Source organism: Chelonoidis abingdonii, chromosome 17, assembly GCF_003597395.2.
Source record: "Chelonoidis abingdonii isolate Lonesome George chromosome 17, CheloAbing_2.0, whole genome shotgun sequence".
Classification (NCBI taxonomy): Eukaryota; Metazoa; Chordata; order Testudines; family Testudinidae; genus Chelonoidis; species Chelonoidis abingdonii.
Genome location: NC_133785.1, coordinates 14726794 through 14744852, shown reverse-complemented (window position 1 = coordinate 14744852; position 18059 = coordinate 14726794). Strand labels below are relative to the sequence as shown.

Sequence of the window (18059 nt, the reverse complement as noted above, 5' to 3'; positions counted from 1 at the left end):
AAAAAACCCACATAATAAGGGTAATTAGAAGAATAAGATTATCATTACTTGCCATCAGCAGATAATTAAAATACTTTACAATACTGCTTGAATTTTGGATTAGATTACTGATGAGCAATAGTGACTTTGAGAGAAATTCTTCTTGTGATTTTGTATATAGAATATCCTATCACTGTACATAGATGGACTGGCAGAACTGGAACAGGTACAGAGAAGGGCTACTAGGATGATCCGAGGAATGAAAAGCTATCTTATAAAAGGAGACTGAAAGAGCTTGGCTTGTTTAGCCTAACCAAAAGAAGGTTGAGGGGGGATATGATTGCTTTTTATAAATATATCAGAGGGAGAAATATTAGGGAGGGAGAGGAATTATTTAAGTTTAGTACCAATGTGGACACAAGAACAAATGGGTATAAACTGGGCACTAGGAAGTTTAGACTTGAAATTAGATGGTTTCTAACCATTAGAGGAGTGAAGTTCTGGAACAGCCTTCCAAGGGGAGTAGTGGGGGCAAAAGACATATCTGGCTTCAAGACTAAGCTGATAAGTTTATGGAGGGGATGGTATAATGGGATAGCTTTTGGCAATTAATTTGGCAATTGATCTTTTGATTATTAGCAGGTTAAGTATGCCCCCAAGTGGTCTATGATGGGATTTAGTATGGGGTGGGGATTCTGAGTTACTAACGGAGAATATCTTTCGCTGGGTCCTGGCTGGTGAGTTCTTCCCACATGCTCAGGGTTTAACTGATATATTTGGGGTTGAGAAGGAATTTTTCTCCAGGGCAGATTGGCAGAGGCCCTGGAGGTTTTTCGCCTTCCTCTGGAGCATGGGTACGGGTCACTTGCTGGAGGATTCTCTGCAGCTTGAGGTCTTCAAACCACAATTTGAGGACTTCAATAACTCAGACATAGGTTAGGGGTTTGCTACAGGAGTGGGTGGGTGAGATTCTGTGACCTGCATTGTGCAGGAGGTCAGACTAGATGATCATAATGGTCCCTTCTGACCTTAAAGTCAATGAGAATAGACACTTCACTATGGAAGGAAAGTGGATCCATTCTAAAAGCCGGATGAAGAAAGTTAGGAAGTTATTGAATATGTCCTTCAGTGCAAACTTTCTCTTATACTTTATTGAGGTGTGTGAAAAACACATAAAGCCACTGTTTGACCAACTATAAACTGATCCCTCAGCTACCTTCCATGGACAATAGAGAAACTGAAGAACTCCTGTGAGGGACAGGATAGTATTAGTGCTGGTCTCACTTCTCCTCCACTGGGAGTAGAGTACAGCAATCTGTTTTCACTTTTCTACCTTCTGGGGAGAGGGAAGGAAAAAAAATCCCCAATGCTCCCTTTCTTCCTCTCAGCGGGGATCGGAACAGCAAAAGAAAGGGATATTTGGCAAAATTCAGAAAGCTGATATTCAGCTTAAAACCAAATACTGGGGATTTTGCGCAGCTCTAATACTAGGATTAAATGGTGATAGATTAGTTCTCTCCCATATCATGATCTTTTATCATGTTAACCTGTCAGGGATGTGACTAGATTCTGTTGTTAGGATATGGGCTTATGGTTGATCTTTCTCCCTTTCTAGAACTGTAAATATATTACAGGTATAGCTGGCAACATTGCCTATAGTTAATGTTGTCTGATACTGTACATTATAATATAATGTGAATGTGTATATTTAATGTATATGTAGGGGCAGTGACCTGACCTGATAACAATTTTCAAATACATAAATGACTGTTACAAGGAGGAGGGAGAAAAATTGTTCTCCTTAGCCTATGAAGATAGGACAAGAAACAATAGGATTAAATTGCAGCAAGGGAGATTTAGGTTGAACATTAGGAATAAAATTCCTAACTATCTGGGTAGTTAAGCACTGAAATAAATTGCCTAGGAAGGTTGTGGAATCTGTGTCATTGGAGATTTTTAAGAGTAGGTTAGACAAACACCTGCCCGGGATGGTTTAGATAATACTTAGTTCTGCCTTGAGTGCAGGGCTAGAAGACCTCTGGAGGTCCCATCTAGTCCTGCACGTCTCTGATACCAGCCTGCCTGCCAATCAAATTCTGGTGCTGCTTTAGGTATTAGTGAGATAAGTAGGTAGGGAAACAGAACACTGAACTTAAGTTTTGGCAGAAAAGTGAAGGAGGAACTGATTTGCAAATATTGTGTTAAAATGTAAATGCATGTATAGCTTTTGAGTCTACACATGCTAATGATTTGTGGTCTTAAACAGTTTTTTTTATTCACCTTTTTAAAAAAAAATTCTCTCTACCTTTAAAATCTCATCACTTCTATGTGTAGATATTTTTACAAATATACTTGACTTTTTTATTCTCTAAAATAAAGTAAAAAGTAAATAAATAAAAATGTCAGCACATTAATAGTTGGAAGATGATTGCTTTACATGCTTTAAAAATATTCTCAAATGATTTGATTGATGGGAAACTTGATGTGAGCTGTGGTGTCTATCAATACACAGTAGGACAAATCTGGCTAATGCTTCAGAAGAAGGAAAAAGTAAATTTTAAAACTTTAGATGTGATGCTCTTATTCCAGTTTAGGGTCTTGTACTTCATACAGGTCCACACCTCCAGAGTGCCATTGACATAGATGTCACTGTTGTGAAATATGGGTCCATGCATTTGAATCAGTTTGTACGGCTGGATCCTTACAGATGTTACTATTAACAGATGCAACTGACTTTAAGTAATAGATTGGGGAGTTAATTACATGGCACTTATTATTAATGTGAATTGAGTAGCTAAAACTGCATTCAGGGCTTGCAGAAATTTAAGGATGAGATTTTGGAATAATCCTATTAAAACAAGAAAATATTAAGTTAAGTTTTATATATAGTTAGACTTCTTGTGGGACAAGATATGTTCCTTTGTATATGAATATGTAGAAAGTTAAACCCTATTTGTATTTTTATGGTAATATATTGACATTATATGATCAAAAATATAAATTATTGCAAGTAACGCCCCCCTTGCTTGTGTTCATCCTTAGTTTTCCTTTTTTTCACTTCTTTTTTTCTGTAGGTCACAGTGCAGATCTTCTCTATTTTTCAATATGTATTTTCGCAAGTGTAACTTTTCTAGGAGATAGTCACTGTGGAAAGGCAGTAATAGCTATTTTCGAAATAATGTAAAGTCCTCACCATGCAAGTGGCTCTGCATCAGTGTAACTCTGCGCCTACAGAGAACTAGTCGCAGGTTCATATAATTTCTCTTTGTTGTTTCATTTATACCTATATTTCACCAGTTTTACTCTTTGAGGTGCAGGGTGGAAAGATATTGAAAGATATTAACCAATTTATTGTTGTTGCTAATACCCGCACTGCACCTTAAGCAGGAGGGACGTTTCCGGTCTTGCCAGAGGAAGAGTAGCAGTGTGGATTGAATGAACATGGAGTTGCCTGTACTGTACACTTTTATCTGCCAGGTAGTCCCAGACATCTAATAATAAAGTTGCATCCTGATTAAATCCGTACCAAGTGTCCTTTCAGTAGAACCGGACAATTCTAGGTATATCCTAGTTGAATGTACCGGGCACATTCTAATATCCCATCAACTTCAGTGGAATGTCAATAGAGAATGGCTGCACAGTACTTATGGTAAAGGGGTTAAGTACTATATAAGTTTTCAAATAATGTTTGAGTCTGATTACTATTGTTTGATTCATATAATAGTGTTCATTCTGCTTCACAAAGCTGTTACGTGGGAGACAAGCAACACAATATTTGCTCAACTTGAAAAAAAGAGTGTATGATTCATATGTGCTGATTGCATAGTAGTAGGATTTAGATAACAACATAGAGACAAGCAGTAATTAAAAATGAACTTGGGGAAAACATTTTTTTTTCTCTGTAGACAGGCTGATTATATGACCATAGCTGAATTCTGTCAGACTTCTTCTGTACACCAGCAAAAGCAAACTTTTGCTTGACTTCCATAGTATCAACAACATGGTAGCACAGAAAAAAAAAAAAAAAGGCAGTCAGATTGGGTATATTCCAGTTGGCTCCCTCCCCTATCACTTTCTGGCTAGTCTGATGTAATGCATCTAATATTTTCCTCTGCTGTTGGTTAATGTATATAATTTTAATTTTTTGGTGACGGAAGTGGGTGGGTAAGAAAACAAAACAGGAAGCGTGTCACAATTTCTCTAAAAATATAATCATAGGGTCTTGGGGATATCTACCACCTATTGTTCACATAAAACTCTTTATAAAACTTCACATTATACCCCAAAGTATACCACAGTCTGTAGTTAGTGATGTGGTGATTACTACAGTGGCTACTATATTTTTAGCAGATTGCAAGTAGGCAGAAAGAAAGAAAAGAGAAACAAAATAACTGTAGTGACCAATCTTACTTTTCAAGTATTTTATTCCTCATGTGTTTATAGGAGGTGCATATAACAAATACAAAATGGTTTTACTTTGACAAAATATTCAAAGAGAAAACCCCAAGTTAGGACCATTGCATTTAACCTGTATGTACTGGAAGCCTGATTCTCTGTTCACACACGTGCAAAATTGGGACCTGTGGATAACATCAAGTCTGATTGACCTGCCGTCTCCAGTCTTATCTCATTCATTAACTTTGCTGAGTTTCTGTGCCAAAGGTAAGGGGAAGCCATGCTGGAGTTAATGTGCTTTTTTAGCAGTGACCATGTCATATAGACATAACAATTCTGTAAATGTAATGATCCACCCACAAGACAGTCCTGCTGCTGCCAGGCAAGTGTAATATATATTTTCCTTTCTTCAGAGGTTGAGTTTTATTCTTTAAATAATATTGTATCACTTTTATAACACAGCCTACACTTTTTTCTAAATTGCTATTTTTTAAAGTAGGGTGGGTTTTTTTAAATCCCTGCAGTAAGCAATTCCCTATGAATGCATTTCATATTTATTGGGAAATCTCTTGAAAAATTGCTAAGACGGAGCAGAGGTTGAGAATATATTCCATGAATTAAAAAAATAGATGTTCAAATGTAAGAACCTTAGCTTTTCCCCTATTCCACATGCTCCATACACTCATCAGAGGTTCTCACCAGTTGTCAAATAAAATGTAAATCTGAAAGGAGCTGTTTTTGGTGAAAATTGTGTGTGGTGTCAAAATCAGTTTATAATGGAAGTGCTGTTAGAGCCTGAACTGTAGAGTTACTAACACAGGTCCATAATGAGTTCCATAGACTAAATGGTGTAGGAAGTATTTATGGCAATGGCACAGGTTGAAGGGCTTTTGGTAATGTACGTTAGTTCAGTGGTTTGTATAAATGTTATTGGTGACTAGATGGATTCTTGGAAACTCGATCATTTCCTGATGTTTAAGAACTGGTTTTTTTTTTTAACCGGTAAAAAGTTGGAACGGATTTGAAGGATGCTTCCACTTATATTCAGCCCTACTATGATTTTTCTGTGTTTATAAAATATTATTTGCTATGAAGAATATGGAACTTAAACAATCTATGCTTTTTAGTTAGAAGAACTGATGAATGCACTGGAAAAGACCAGACAAGAATTGGATGCTACCAAAGCCCGTCTTGCCTCAACACAGCAGTCTCTGGCTGAGAAAGAAGCACATCTGACTAACCTCAGAATAGAGCGGAGAAAACAGCTTGAAGAAATATTAGAAATGAAGTAAGTACATTTACTCCTCTTAATACTAGAAGCATTGCAATTTCAATTTTTTTCCTACTCTATATGTACTCTATTCATATTTAAACTGTCTGAAACTCAGGACCTCTTAAGAAATGTATGTGAGTTAGGTTCCCTCTAAAATGAAGAAATATAATAAAATATCCTTGGATTATGAAAGTAGTATTTATCGGGAAGTCAGCAACACACACAGGTAGAATTCTTGAAAAAGTGTTTTGTTATAACTTCCATTTGCCTTGTAGTGTTAGATACTATTACAGTATCAGTACAGTTTAACTTAAGTTGAGACTTCTGAGATATTTTAATATGAATCTGTCTCCATTCATTATCAGTGTTTTAAGTTTCCATAATGTTCTGCCTTATTCTGATGTGAAAAGGGTTCACTTGTGGCACAAAGCAAATTTGTCCACTGAATTACGCTAAAACTAGGATGTGGTCACATCTTTCAGTAAGAATCCTGAAAAAAGCTCCATGTTGGATTTCCTGTTAGAGTGTCAAATGAGAGGGAAAGGAAAGGTCAATTTTATATAGATGTTGTAAAGCTTATTAAGTTGAAATGACACAAAAATATCAGCATATAACTCTATCTCTGTCTTAAGCTTAAGAAACTAAAAAGGTTGCAGAGGCCTATAATTTAAATTTAACTTCCTTCCCACAATAAAGGAAAATATGTGTAATTATAATGCATTAAGGCTGTGATACTCTCTTTGAATTGATGGCTTGCTAGAGAAGAATGACCTTGTTGTGACTTGACCAGTCTGGTAATTATGTAGTGATGATTATGGACAGGAAATTCAAAGAACATGAAATATATTGTAAAATTAAAAGTAAAATAAACAGGCCATTTCTAACTTTCAGCTTTCCTTAGTTTTCTTACTGTACAGGGCAGATGTCCATATAGTTATAAAAAAAGGTAAGTCCATTTGATAAAGAAATAATTTAATATTGTTGCTCTAAATACACCATACAATGCATATACATGTATACATATGGTTTAATTCTGCATATGTCAAACTGAAAAAGAGATATCAAATAATATGTAAGTTGATTATAAATATCTGGATGCAATCATAGCCCCAGTGAAGTCAATGAGAGTTTTCACCTCTGGTCTATATTAAAAAGTGGAAATATGCATGGTTCCTTATTGATGATACTATTGTTTAGTGAACAAATAGAGAACCAAATGCAGTCATAAGCAGTTTTTATTTACTTTGCTGTTTTATTATAGCTTTCTTTCATATAGATAGTTGTTAGCTGCTGATTCAGCTGCAATTGAATCAGAGGCTTAGTGCCAATACAATTTCAAATGTTCATCTGTCTTGACTGAATAATATTGTTTACTCTAGTCGATTGTATTAAGTAAGTGATAAGATCCTGCCTTAATGGAAAGGATGCATTTTTGGTATGGCTGACCACAAATATCAATTGTTGTAAGGGAAGTTCTGACTATTGCTGTGGGATATTTGGGTTGCTGTACAGACTCTCATGGGTATTGGAGGCACATGTTTGGAGTGCATCTTTTGTACAGAAATGGGTTACCTAGCTTAATGGATAAAGGACCTGATAGTGGGTAGAAGACTCAGTTGTCCTAGCCCAGAGTTAGAAAGGTGTCAAAGACGAGAATGGGATATAGGAGTAGACAAATTAGTGGCTGTCAGAGCCACTAATGCTGTGATGACAATATCTTGTAGCACAAATTTCCTAATTAAGGAAATAAGTATTTGTGATGGATAAGATACTGTTTTTACTTTTTTTCATTTGCATAGTTGTCAGTGTCGTTTGTTCTTTAGGTTTTGATAATTATTTTTAACAGCCACTTTATTTATTTTTTACATTGTTGCCTTTTAATGTCTTGGTGTCATGGTACAATCCCCACTCTGAACCTTAGCGTCCCAGAGATGGGGTACCAGCATGTATTCCTCTAAGCTTAATCACCAGCTTAGAACCCGTAGCGCTGCCACCAACCAGGAATTCCAGTGCCTGGTACACTCTGGTCCCCCCAAAACCTTGCCCGGGGACCCCCAAGACCCCAGACCCTCTGTGAATCTAACACAAAGGAAGAAAACCCTTTCCCCAACCATTGCCTCTCCCAGGTTTCCCTCCCTGGGCCCCTGGAAGATCACTGTTGTGATTCAAACTCCTTGAATCATCTAAACAGATGAGAAAATGTCACCTTCCTCCCTCGCTGCTCTTCCCCCTCCAGATCAACTCTCCCTGAGAAGACAGTAATCAACTGGATTACAGAGAGAATTAGCCTTTCTCTCCTCGTTCCCTCTTCTCCCCAACCAATTCCCTGGTGGATTCCAGACCCAGATCCCTGGGATCTCACCAGAATAAAAAACACAATCAGATCTTAAACAAGAAGACTTTTAATTAAAGGAGAGAAAAATAGCAAAAAATTATCTTTTTAATTTAAAATGGGAATAGGTACAGAGTCTTTTAGGATATAGACACTGGGAATACCCTCCAGCCTAAGTATTCAAGTACAAATTAAAATCCTTTCAGCAAAAAATACAAATTTGAACTTCTTTCAGCCAAATGCACAATTAAACTTTTTCCAGCCAAATGCACATTTGCAGATAAAGAGAACAAACATAAGCCTAACTCACTTTATCTATCTAGTACTCACTATTTTGAATCTATAAGAACCTGTATCAGGGAGATTGGAGAGAAACCTGGCTGCTCGTCTGGTTCCTCTGAGCCCACAGAGTGAACAACAACCAAAAACTAACAGCACACACAGAAACTTCCCTCCCTCAAGATTTGAAAGCATCCTGGCGCCTGATTGGTACTCTGGTCAGGTGACAGCCAGGCTACTGAACTTGTTAACCCTTTACAGTCAAAGAGACACAAAGTACTTCTGTGCTATTAACTTTTTTGATCTATTTATGACACTTGGTTTATAATTTTTCTAGACTTGTGAATGCATGTATGTATCTTTGTTTGACCCTCAACTGGTGCTTCTATCTTTAAGAAAAGCAATTTTGTACATACATTTTTTTTAAATCAATGTTTATCCCTGAAATATTAACCAGAATTTCTTCAAAAATAAATCCTCCACATTAAAAAAACAAAACAAGTAATTTTTCTTGGTTTAGGTGTTTTATTATACGTAAATTAAGAATACCTCATAGGTAGGGCTCTACCAAATTCACGGTCATGAAAAACGCATCATGGACCATGAAATCTGGTCTTTTGTGTGACCATGAAATGCTGGTCTTATACTACAGAGATTTCACGGGGGAGACCAGCATTTCTCAAATTGGGGGTCCTGACCCAGAAGGGAGTTGCAAGGGGGTCACAAAGTTATTTTAGGGGGGTTGCAGTATTGCCACCTTTACTTCTCTACTGCCTTCAGAGCTGGGTGGCCAGAGGGCAGCAGCTGGTGGTCAGGCACCCAGTTCTGAAGGCAGTGCCCAGACAGCAGCAGTGCAGAATTAAGGGTGGATCTACGATACCATGCCACCCTTACTTCTGCGCTGCTGCTTTCAGAGCTGGGCAGCAGTGGTGGCTGCTGGCTGAGGGCCTAGCTCTCCAGGCAGCAGTGCAGAGGTAAGGGTGGCAATACCATACCATGCCATCCGGACTTCTGTGCTGTTGCTGTCAGTGGCTCTGCCTTCAGAACTGGACTCGTGGCCAGCAGCCACATCACTCTTCAGCTGCCTAGCTCTGAAGACAGAACTGCCGCCAGCGTCTGCGCAGAAGTCAGGGTAGCAATACCTCAAACCCCTGCCACGGTAACCTTGTGACCCCCTCAAAAATCCTTTTTGGGTCAGGACCTCTACAGTTGCAACACTGTGAAATTTCAGATTTAAATAGCTGAAATTATGAAATTTACAATTTTTAAAATACTATGACTGTGAAATTGACCAAAATGGACCATGAATTTGGTAGGGCTGTATTCATAAGCAGCAGAGGGTTTCCTAACTGTCATCTTCTCTTGCAGTTTGGCCACTTGATTCACTACTTCATTACTCCAGTTTTAAGCAGTTGTAACTCCATCTATTTTTAAAAACTCCAGAGAGAGGTTTGGAGTTTAAACCTGAGCCTTTTGTGAAGTCTCTTCTCTCTAGACATGTGGGACTTCCCTCGAGCCTATCACAGGGATCCAGTCCTATTGCAATCAATGTGAATTTTGCTAATGATTTAGGGAGGAATAGGATTGGGCCTACTTTCCTTGGTAAATAAAATAGATGTCAATTTATTATTGTTTTGCAGTATACCATAAAATACCACTATGTGAGACGTGATATAAGGCTGAGTTAATGTTTGGGAAAATCCTTAAATTTGAATGGGATTATCTGATGATATAATTTTAATACAGTAGGTCTGTATGGGTGTATCTGTGCTTTGGTCAGCATAACCTCTATCACCTGTGATGATGTGTTATATGGAAAGAATTTATCATGACTGTCAGAATCCAAGATGATTTTGCAGAACCAGGAGATAGTAAATAGAGCTGATATGACATGGAAAGCAATAAGGCACACATTAATGAGAACTTTTTTCCAAAGGCTCTTTTTAGTGGAGACCTGCACTTCAACTTCTTAATGTTGTTATTTTTAAGTGCTTGTTGCTACAGTCTTTTTATTGCATTAAAGCTACTTTTTAAAAAAATGTTATTGTAACTTTGCCTTAATAAAAAGTTTAGAAAACATGAAAAATATATACATGTAAAAAATCACGCTTTGAGTTCTGTGGATAAAAGAGCTATATTAATGCTAAATATTGTTTCAGAACATATAAGATGTATAATTTATAATGTGAATTTACATCTTTATATATATAAATGTAAAGGAAAATATTTTGATTTAATAAAATCTGAAGTACATTGTATAATATACTTACTGAATAGTCTAATAAGAATACTTCACAAACATGGGTCAAAGGAGTTTGATTTTATATACTTGCTTACAGAAAGAGGAACATAATGAAAGAGCATTTCAAAACTGCATGGCGTTTAATTATTTTTATGAATATACATTATATTCTAATAATCGAATCGTGAATCAAATTAGATCCATACAGCTGATGACAGAATACTGACAGTTCTAGCATAGTGTTTATTCATCTGCTTTTTCTCTGATAATGTATTAATTTAATTAGTAGACCAGACCATAGCTGTATAACTGATATTTACCATTTTATTATTTAATGCTGAGTAGGTACAATTTGTGACTGCTGGCTTACAGGCATGAAGTGTGTACTTAAGATCTTTCATGATGATTTCCTATGCTTATATTATGTTAAAGTTCCAAACATAGCTCTCAATTCTAAACCCATCTGGTTGACATTGCCAAGATCCATCTTCATTCACTGGGTATAATCATTTGTCAGTTGTAGACAAATTTTTCAGTTATCATTACAAGTTTCCATGTATACTAAGTTATTTAAAGAAGTTTAGAATAAAACCAGGTAGCAACTTAATCTAGTGCAGGGGTAGGCAACCTATGGCACGCGTGACGAAGGCAGCACACAAGCTGATTTTCAGTGGCACTCACACTGCCTGCATCCTGACCACCGGTCTGGGGGGCTCTGCATTTTAATTTAATTTTAAATGAAGTTTCTTAAAAATGTTAAAAACCTTATTTACTTTACATACAATAGTTTAATTATATATTATAGACTTATAGAAAGAGATCTTCTAAAAACGTTAAAATATATTACCGGCACGCGAAACCTTAAATTAGAGTAAATAAATGAAGACTCAGCACCACTTCTGAAAGGTTGCCGACCCCTGATCCAGTCCATTATCTAATTGGGCTTTTTGATCTAGACTCTGAGAGAGAGCTCCACTCATTAGATAAGTACCCTTCAAAGATGAGGAAGTTCAATGGAATGAGATAAACATCTCCTTATATTCTTTGCTTGAGGTTAATATGTGAAAAGATGAGATTTATTTTTTTAAGAATTCTACAGTATTAAAGTTTGGTGCAAGAGTTGCATGTTATTGACAATAAATAATGATATAATTTCTGGAGAAAATATTTTTGTTATGGTGCATGTTTTTTTCTCAGTGTGCACAAATAATTCATACTGACATTAATGGGAGTAATGCATACATGTTAACTTCAGAATATACCATATGTTCAAATCCATTATTTTGCCTATTTAGTCCTAATGCTTTCTGCATGGTTTATAACCAGTGCCTTCTAAGCATAATAAAATCACTGAGCTAATTATTATGTAAAATATACTATTTTTTCAAAAGTTTCTGTATTGCATAATGTCAATAATTTAATATAGATTTCAGAAATTATTTACTGTCTCTTAAAATGTTTCAAATGTCTTGAAATTAGACTCTGCTATTTAAAAATACATACTAGGGCTGAATCCTTTCCTTATACCTAATGAGTGGAAAACTAAAAATCTTATGGAAACTCAATGCTTACCTTGAAAAGTTTCCTTCATCTTCATAGATTTCAAGGCCAGAAGGGATCATTCTGATCAACGAATCTGACCTCCTGTAGACACAGGCTGTAGAACTTCCACAGAATAATTCCTAGAACAATTTTTTCAGAAAAACTTCCAATATTGATTTAAAAATTATCGGTGATGGAGAATCCACCATATCCGTTAGTGTGTTGTTCCAATGGTTAATTACTCTCACTGCGAGAAATTTACACTTTTTGTTTTCATTCTGAATTTATCTAACTTCAACTTCCAGTCATTGGATCACCTTATACATTTATCTCTTAGATTGAAGACCCCATTATTAAATATTTATTCCCCAGGTAGGTACTTATAGGCTGTAATTCAAACACCTCAACCTTCTCTGTGTTAACTAAATAGATTGAGCATCTCAAGTCTATCACTATAAGGCATTTCTAATCTTTTAATCATTATCATGCTCTTTTCTGAACCCTCTCTAATTTATTAACATCCTTCTTGAATTGTGTACTCCAAAACTGAACACACTGTTCCAGTAGAAGTCTCACTGGTGCCAAATATAGAAATAAAATAATTTCTCTACTCCTATTCAAGATCCCCCTGTTTGTGCATTCAAGAATCACATTATCTATTTTGGCCGCAGTGTCTCATAGGGAGCTCACGTTTAACTGATTATCCACCATAATCCCAAAATCTTTCTCAAAGTCACAGATTCCTAGGATAGAGTCCCTCATCATGTAACTATGGTCTACATTCTTTATTCCTAGATGTATACATTTGCATTTATCCATTTAATGTGTGACATGGTAATTTTCTTTCTTTCTAGTTTTTTAAACAAATATTCATGTGGTACCAAGTCACATGTGGGGTGACCAGACAGCAAATGTGAAAAATTGGGATGGGGATAGGGGGTAATAGGAGCCTATATAAAAAAAAAAAAAAGAGCCAAAAATCAGCACTGTCTCTCTAAAATCGGAACATCTGGTCACCCTAGTCACATGTCTTGCAGAAATCTAAATATATTACATCCACTGTATTACCTTTATCAGCCAAACTTGTAATCACATCAGAAAAGAATCAAGTTAGTTTGACAGACTCTATTTTCCATAAATCCTCGCATTAATTATATTACCTTCCTTTAATTCTTTATTTATTTCCTCATGTGGAGTGGGTTTCAATGTGTAGATAGGGTCGCTATTATTTTCCTAACAGTGTCAGTATTATCTTACACTGAGGAAGATACTATTCTTGCCCTGAAGAGCTCACAGTCTATAAAGATGAAGACAGATGAAGAGTGGGGGAATGGATATATCACACAAAGTAAGATGGCAGAGTGATAATTGGCACACTTTCTGTTCCATTTTTAATTCTATATATAAAAATTCCAAGCTGCAACCATTAAACATTAACAAAATTCCTTAACAGCTAAACTGACTGATATTTTTGCTTTAAAAACAAATCTGTGAATTGACTTCTTGCAAAATGCTGTGATTAAAATTAGGATCTCAAAAACTGACTCCTTTGTGGTTCTAATCAAGTCAATGAAAATGAGGGTGGTAAGCACTACTCTTGGTAATGGTAGTGTTCACAGGTTCAGTTCCACACATTATACAGAAACTGAGCGTCACTGTTTTGACTTGAAGATCAGTGCATCCATACTTTTTGAGACGTTAATATTATACATTGAATTTTTCTTTTAAGCTTCTGGTCAGTCCATTGATGTATTGGAGGGGACTATGAGTAAACCTGGGACAAAATTCCTGCCAGCAATTTGAAAAGAAAGTTGGGTAATTTCGTTGCCTCTGATAGTGCATACCATCACAATGGGTATGTCTACACTGTAGCTGGGAGTGTGCTTCCCAGCACAGGTAGACAGACACACACTAACTCTATTTGAGCTATGGTTCTAAAAATAGCAGTTTAACCAGGATGACAGAGGTGATGGGTTGGGTTAGCTGTGTATGTACCTAGGGAGGCTAGATGGGATTACCCAGGCGATTCACCCAAGATGCCACCTCTTCGATCCTGACTGCATTACTATTTTTAGCACGCTAGCTTGAGCAGATCTCCTGCATGTCTGTCTGTCTGCACTGAGAAGCAACTCCCAGCTGCAGTGTAGAGGTAGGTACCCTATAGGTACAGCTAAGGCAGTCCAGCTAGAGATGACTTAATCCTGATACTCAGGAAAAAAATATTTTTGAAGAACTATTTCGCCCTTTAGAATGGGCCAGATTGTACCGTAAAGGGACGATACTTTGGGGTCCCTAATCAAATGATCCTTCCCCACGTTGAATAGCACAGGCAGAACACTGTGATGTGCTATGCACAATATCTGCTCATTTTTTCATAAGAGTGTCCAATGAGTGGTTGATACCATCAACTTATAATCACTTCCATTGTCATAGGAACACTTGTGGTTATTATAACTGAAAGAGAACAGGAAATAAAACATTACTTCTCCCTGTTTTTCAGTATGTTTTCTTTGTGCTTTTGGCAGCACCTTTGTATGTCATGTTTGCAATTTTACGGGGACAAGGGGAACACTCCCAGGTTTTATTTCCCACCAAACTTTCAGCCTCACCTGAAATGAAAGGAAGGGGGAGGGCAGAAGAGAACAAAAAGATGCGGAGTGGGGGGAGAGAGAAAATCTGAGGCTGCTGCATATTGCAGCAGAGCTGAACACTTTTCTCCCACTAATCAATGACTGAGCTGATCTGCAAAGCAAGGAAGAGGCAGCTGCAATTGTTACTAGAGTCCAGTCTCAGGCAGGAGGCTGATCTCTGAAGTTGCTCAGCTCTCTCTCTGCCTGCCCTTCAAAGGGAAAGGGTTTTTGTTGTTTTTGTTTTTTGGTGGGGTAGACCTTGGCTGGATCCAGGTAGAGCTGAGGGGGACAGTCTCATTTGGGTAATTTGGTGCGGGGAAGGAAATGTTTCTAGGGCCTTGTTGATGGCAAAGATATAGGAGGGAAGGAGGCAGCATATACTCATAGGGACCTCTTTGAGGGATTGTATTGGAGGAGGCCTCTCAGTACTGTGAAGTTATCTGTCGTTCCTTATCTTTGCTGGTTAAGTCATTGTGTGTAGTCATCAAGTTATTTAGTTTCCCCTGTTGTTTGTGTGGGTCTTTCATGCAGCAATAGGGGAGAGAAAAGCACTTGAACAAAATAGAAAAGAATAGCAGGGTGACTTAGGGGTAGGTTTAGTCCCTGAAAGTATTTTTACCTTACTTTTTAAAACTGACAAAATTTAAGCTAATGATGTCTTGTTAATATAAGGGTATGTCTACACTATGAAATTAAATTGATTTTTTAGCAGTCGATTTTTATAAATCAATTTTATACAGTCAATTGTGTATGTCCCCACTAAGCGCATTAAGTTGGTGGAGTGCTTCCTCACTACCGTGGCTAGCATCGACTTATGGAACGATGCACAGTGAGTAGCTATCTCACAGTTCCCACAGTCTCCGCTGCCCATTGGAATTCTGGGTTAAGCCCCCAATGCCTGAGGGGGCAAAATCATTGTCACAGGTAGTTTTGGGTACGTCATCAGTTGCCCCTCCCTCCGTGAAAGCAAAGTCCATCAATCGTTTTGCGCCTTTTTTCCTGGGTTACCCATGCAGACGCCATACCACGGCAAGCATGGAGCCCACTCAGCTCACCGTCACAAACTTTAAAAGCTCGCTGGCACTGTTTGCTGACTAGGTAAGACCTCAGTGCAACCAGCATTCCCATTGTTATTGCTGCTTGCTGTGTGCTCCATAATATCCGTGAGAGTAAGGGGGAAATGTTTATGGCAGGGTGGGAGGTGTATTCAGCCAGATAAAAATAGATGATTGACACCAGGGCGATTAGAAGAGCACAGGGCGATTAGAGCACATTGACACCAGGGCGATTAGAAGAGCACAGTAAGGTGCACTGCACATCAGAGAGGCTTTGAAAACCAGTTTCATGATTGGCCAGGCTATGGTGTGACAGTTGTGTGTGTTTCTCCTTGATGCAAACCAGCCTTCTTTGTTGATTTTAAATCCCTGTAAGCCAACCACCCTCCCCCCTTCAAAATAAAGTAACTATTGTTTTGAAACCATGCATTCTTTCTTTATTAATTTTTTAAAAATGAGATAACGGACAAAGTAGCCCAGGGGAGGTGGGGGAGGAGAGAAGGACACGGCCACATGGCTTATTGTAGCCACACTGAAAATCAAACTGTTTGAATGACAGCCTTCTGTCATGGAGTGGAGTGGCTGGGTGCCCAGAGCCTCCTCCCTGAGTTCTTGGGTGTCTGGGTGAAGAAGCTGTGGAACATGGGGAGGAGGGGAGGCGATTATACAGTGGATGCAGTTGGGGTCTGTGCTCTTGCTGGCTTTCCTGCAGCTCCAGTAGACACTTCATCATAGACTCATAGACTCATAGGTCAGAAGGGACCAATATGATCATCTAGTCTGACCTCCTGCACAAGGCAGGCCACAAAACCCTGCCCATACACATTTATAACAACCCCGAACCCATGACTGAGTTATTGAAATCCTCAAAATTTTGAGATTTGAAGACCTCAAGCGTGCAGGAATCCCACCAGCACAGCGACCCATGCCCAGCCTCAAGAAGGCGAAAACTCCAGGGCCCTGCCAATCCGCCTGGAGAAATTCTTCCGGACCCAAATTGCGCATCAGCTAAACCTGAGCATTGGGCAAACTCACCAGCCAGCACCGCAAGAAAGATATTCTCTGCGTAACTCAGTTCCCATCCATTCCAACTCCCTCACAACCATTGATGCAGGACTTATCGCCGATAACCAAATATTGCCCAAATTAAACTATCCATCATAACATCCCTCCATATACTTACAAGTTAGTCTTAAAGCAGATAAGTCCTTTGCCCCCACTACTTCCCTCGGAAGGCCGTTCCAGAACTTCACTCCCTAATGGTAGAAAACCTTTCGTCTAATTTCAAGTCTAAACTTGCCTATATCCAGTTGTACCCATTCGTCGTGCCTACAATTAGACTAAACTAAATAATTCCTCTCTCATCTCCCTAGTGTAATCCCCTGTATATTTATAAGAGCAAGCATAGCCCCGAGCTTCTTTTGGCCAGCTAAACACAGCCAAGCTCTTTGAGTCTCCTGTTCATAAGGCAGATTTCGAATCTTCGGATCATCCTAGTAGCCCCGTCTCTGAAAACCTTTCCAGTTTGAATTCTACTTCTTAACATGGGACCTCCAGAACCTGCACACAAAATATTCCAAGTGGGGTCCTCACCAGCGCCTATTAACCGCCGCAAAAACTTACCCCCCTCCTTCTCCTTGCTGGAAATACTCGCCCGATGCATCCTAAAACGCATTCGCTTTTTAAACAGCCACTCACATTGGCGGCCATAGTCGATCCTGCCTATCCAACAATACCCCCAAGCTTGCCCTCCTCCGTCGTTTCCAACTGATGCTCAACTAATCTAAAATTCTTATTTTAACCTAAGTGCACGACCTTGCACTTTTCACTATTAATGCATTCTATTACTATTACTCCAGTTTACCAAGGTGTCAGATCTTCTCTCCCTGAATAGTTATCCATCCTTTCCGTGTTAGCAATACCCCCAGCTCGTGTCTCCGAAACTTTATAACACATTCCCGCTCTTTGTGCCAAGTCAGTATAAATACCCGTAAATAAGACGGTCCAAAACCGATCCTTGAGACTCTAGTAACCTCCTTCAGCCTGACATTCACCCTTCAGTACAACCCGCTGAGCCCCTTTAAACCAGTTCCTTATCCACCTTACAACTTTCACATCATCATCTTTTCCAATTAACTAACATTCCCCATGCGGAACCGTGTTCAACGCTTATGAAATCGAGGTAAATAATTACCGCAGTTCTCTTGTCTAAGTATCCGTCACTTCTCAAAGAAGGAATCAGGTTGGTTTGCACGTCTTATCCTTTAGTAAATCCATGTGCAATTCGTCCAATTACCAAATTAGCTCAAGTCCTTAATACTGCTTCCTCCTT

General features: G+C 38.3%; 1 protein-coding gene across 5 annotated transcripts in view; it reads left to right on the top strand.

The window, feature by feature from the left end:
* The window catches only part of ERC2 (ELKS/RAB6-interacting/CAST family member 2), a 903595-nt gene that overhangs the window by 515064 nt on the left and 370472 nt on the right, over positions 1 to 18059 (top strand). For all 5 annotated transcript variants that reach the window (XM_075073080.1, XM_075073079.1, XM_075073078.1 and 2 more), the window contains one exon: positions 5502 to 5662. In XM_075073080.1, the coding sequence (XP_074929181.1) occupies positions 5502 to 5662 (161 nt within the window). The remainder of the gene's footprint in view (positions 1 to 5501; positions 5663 to 18059) is intronic.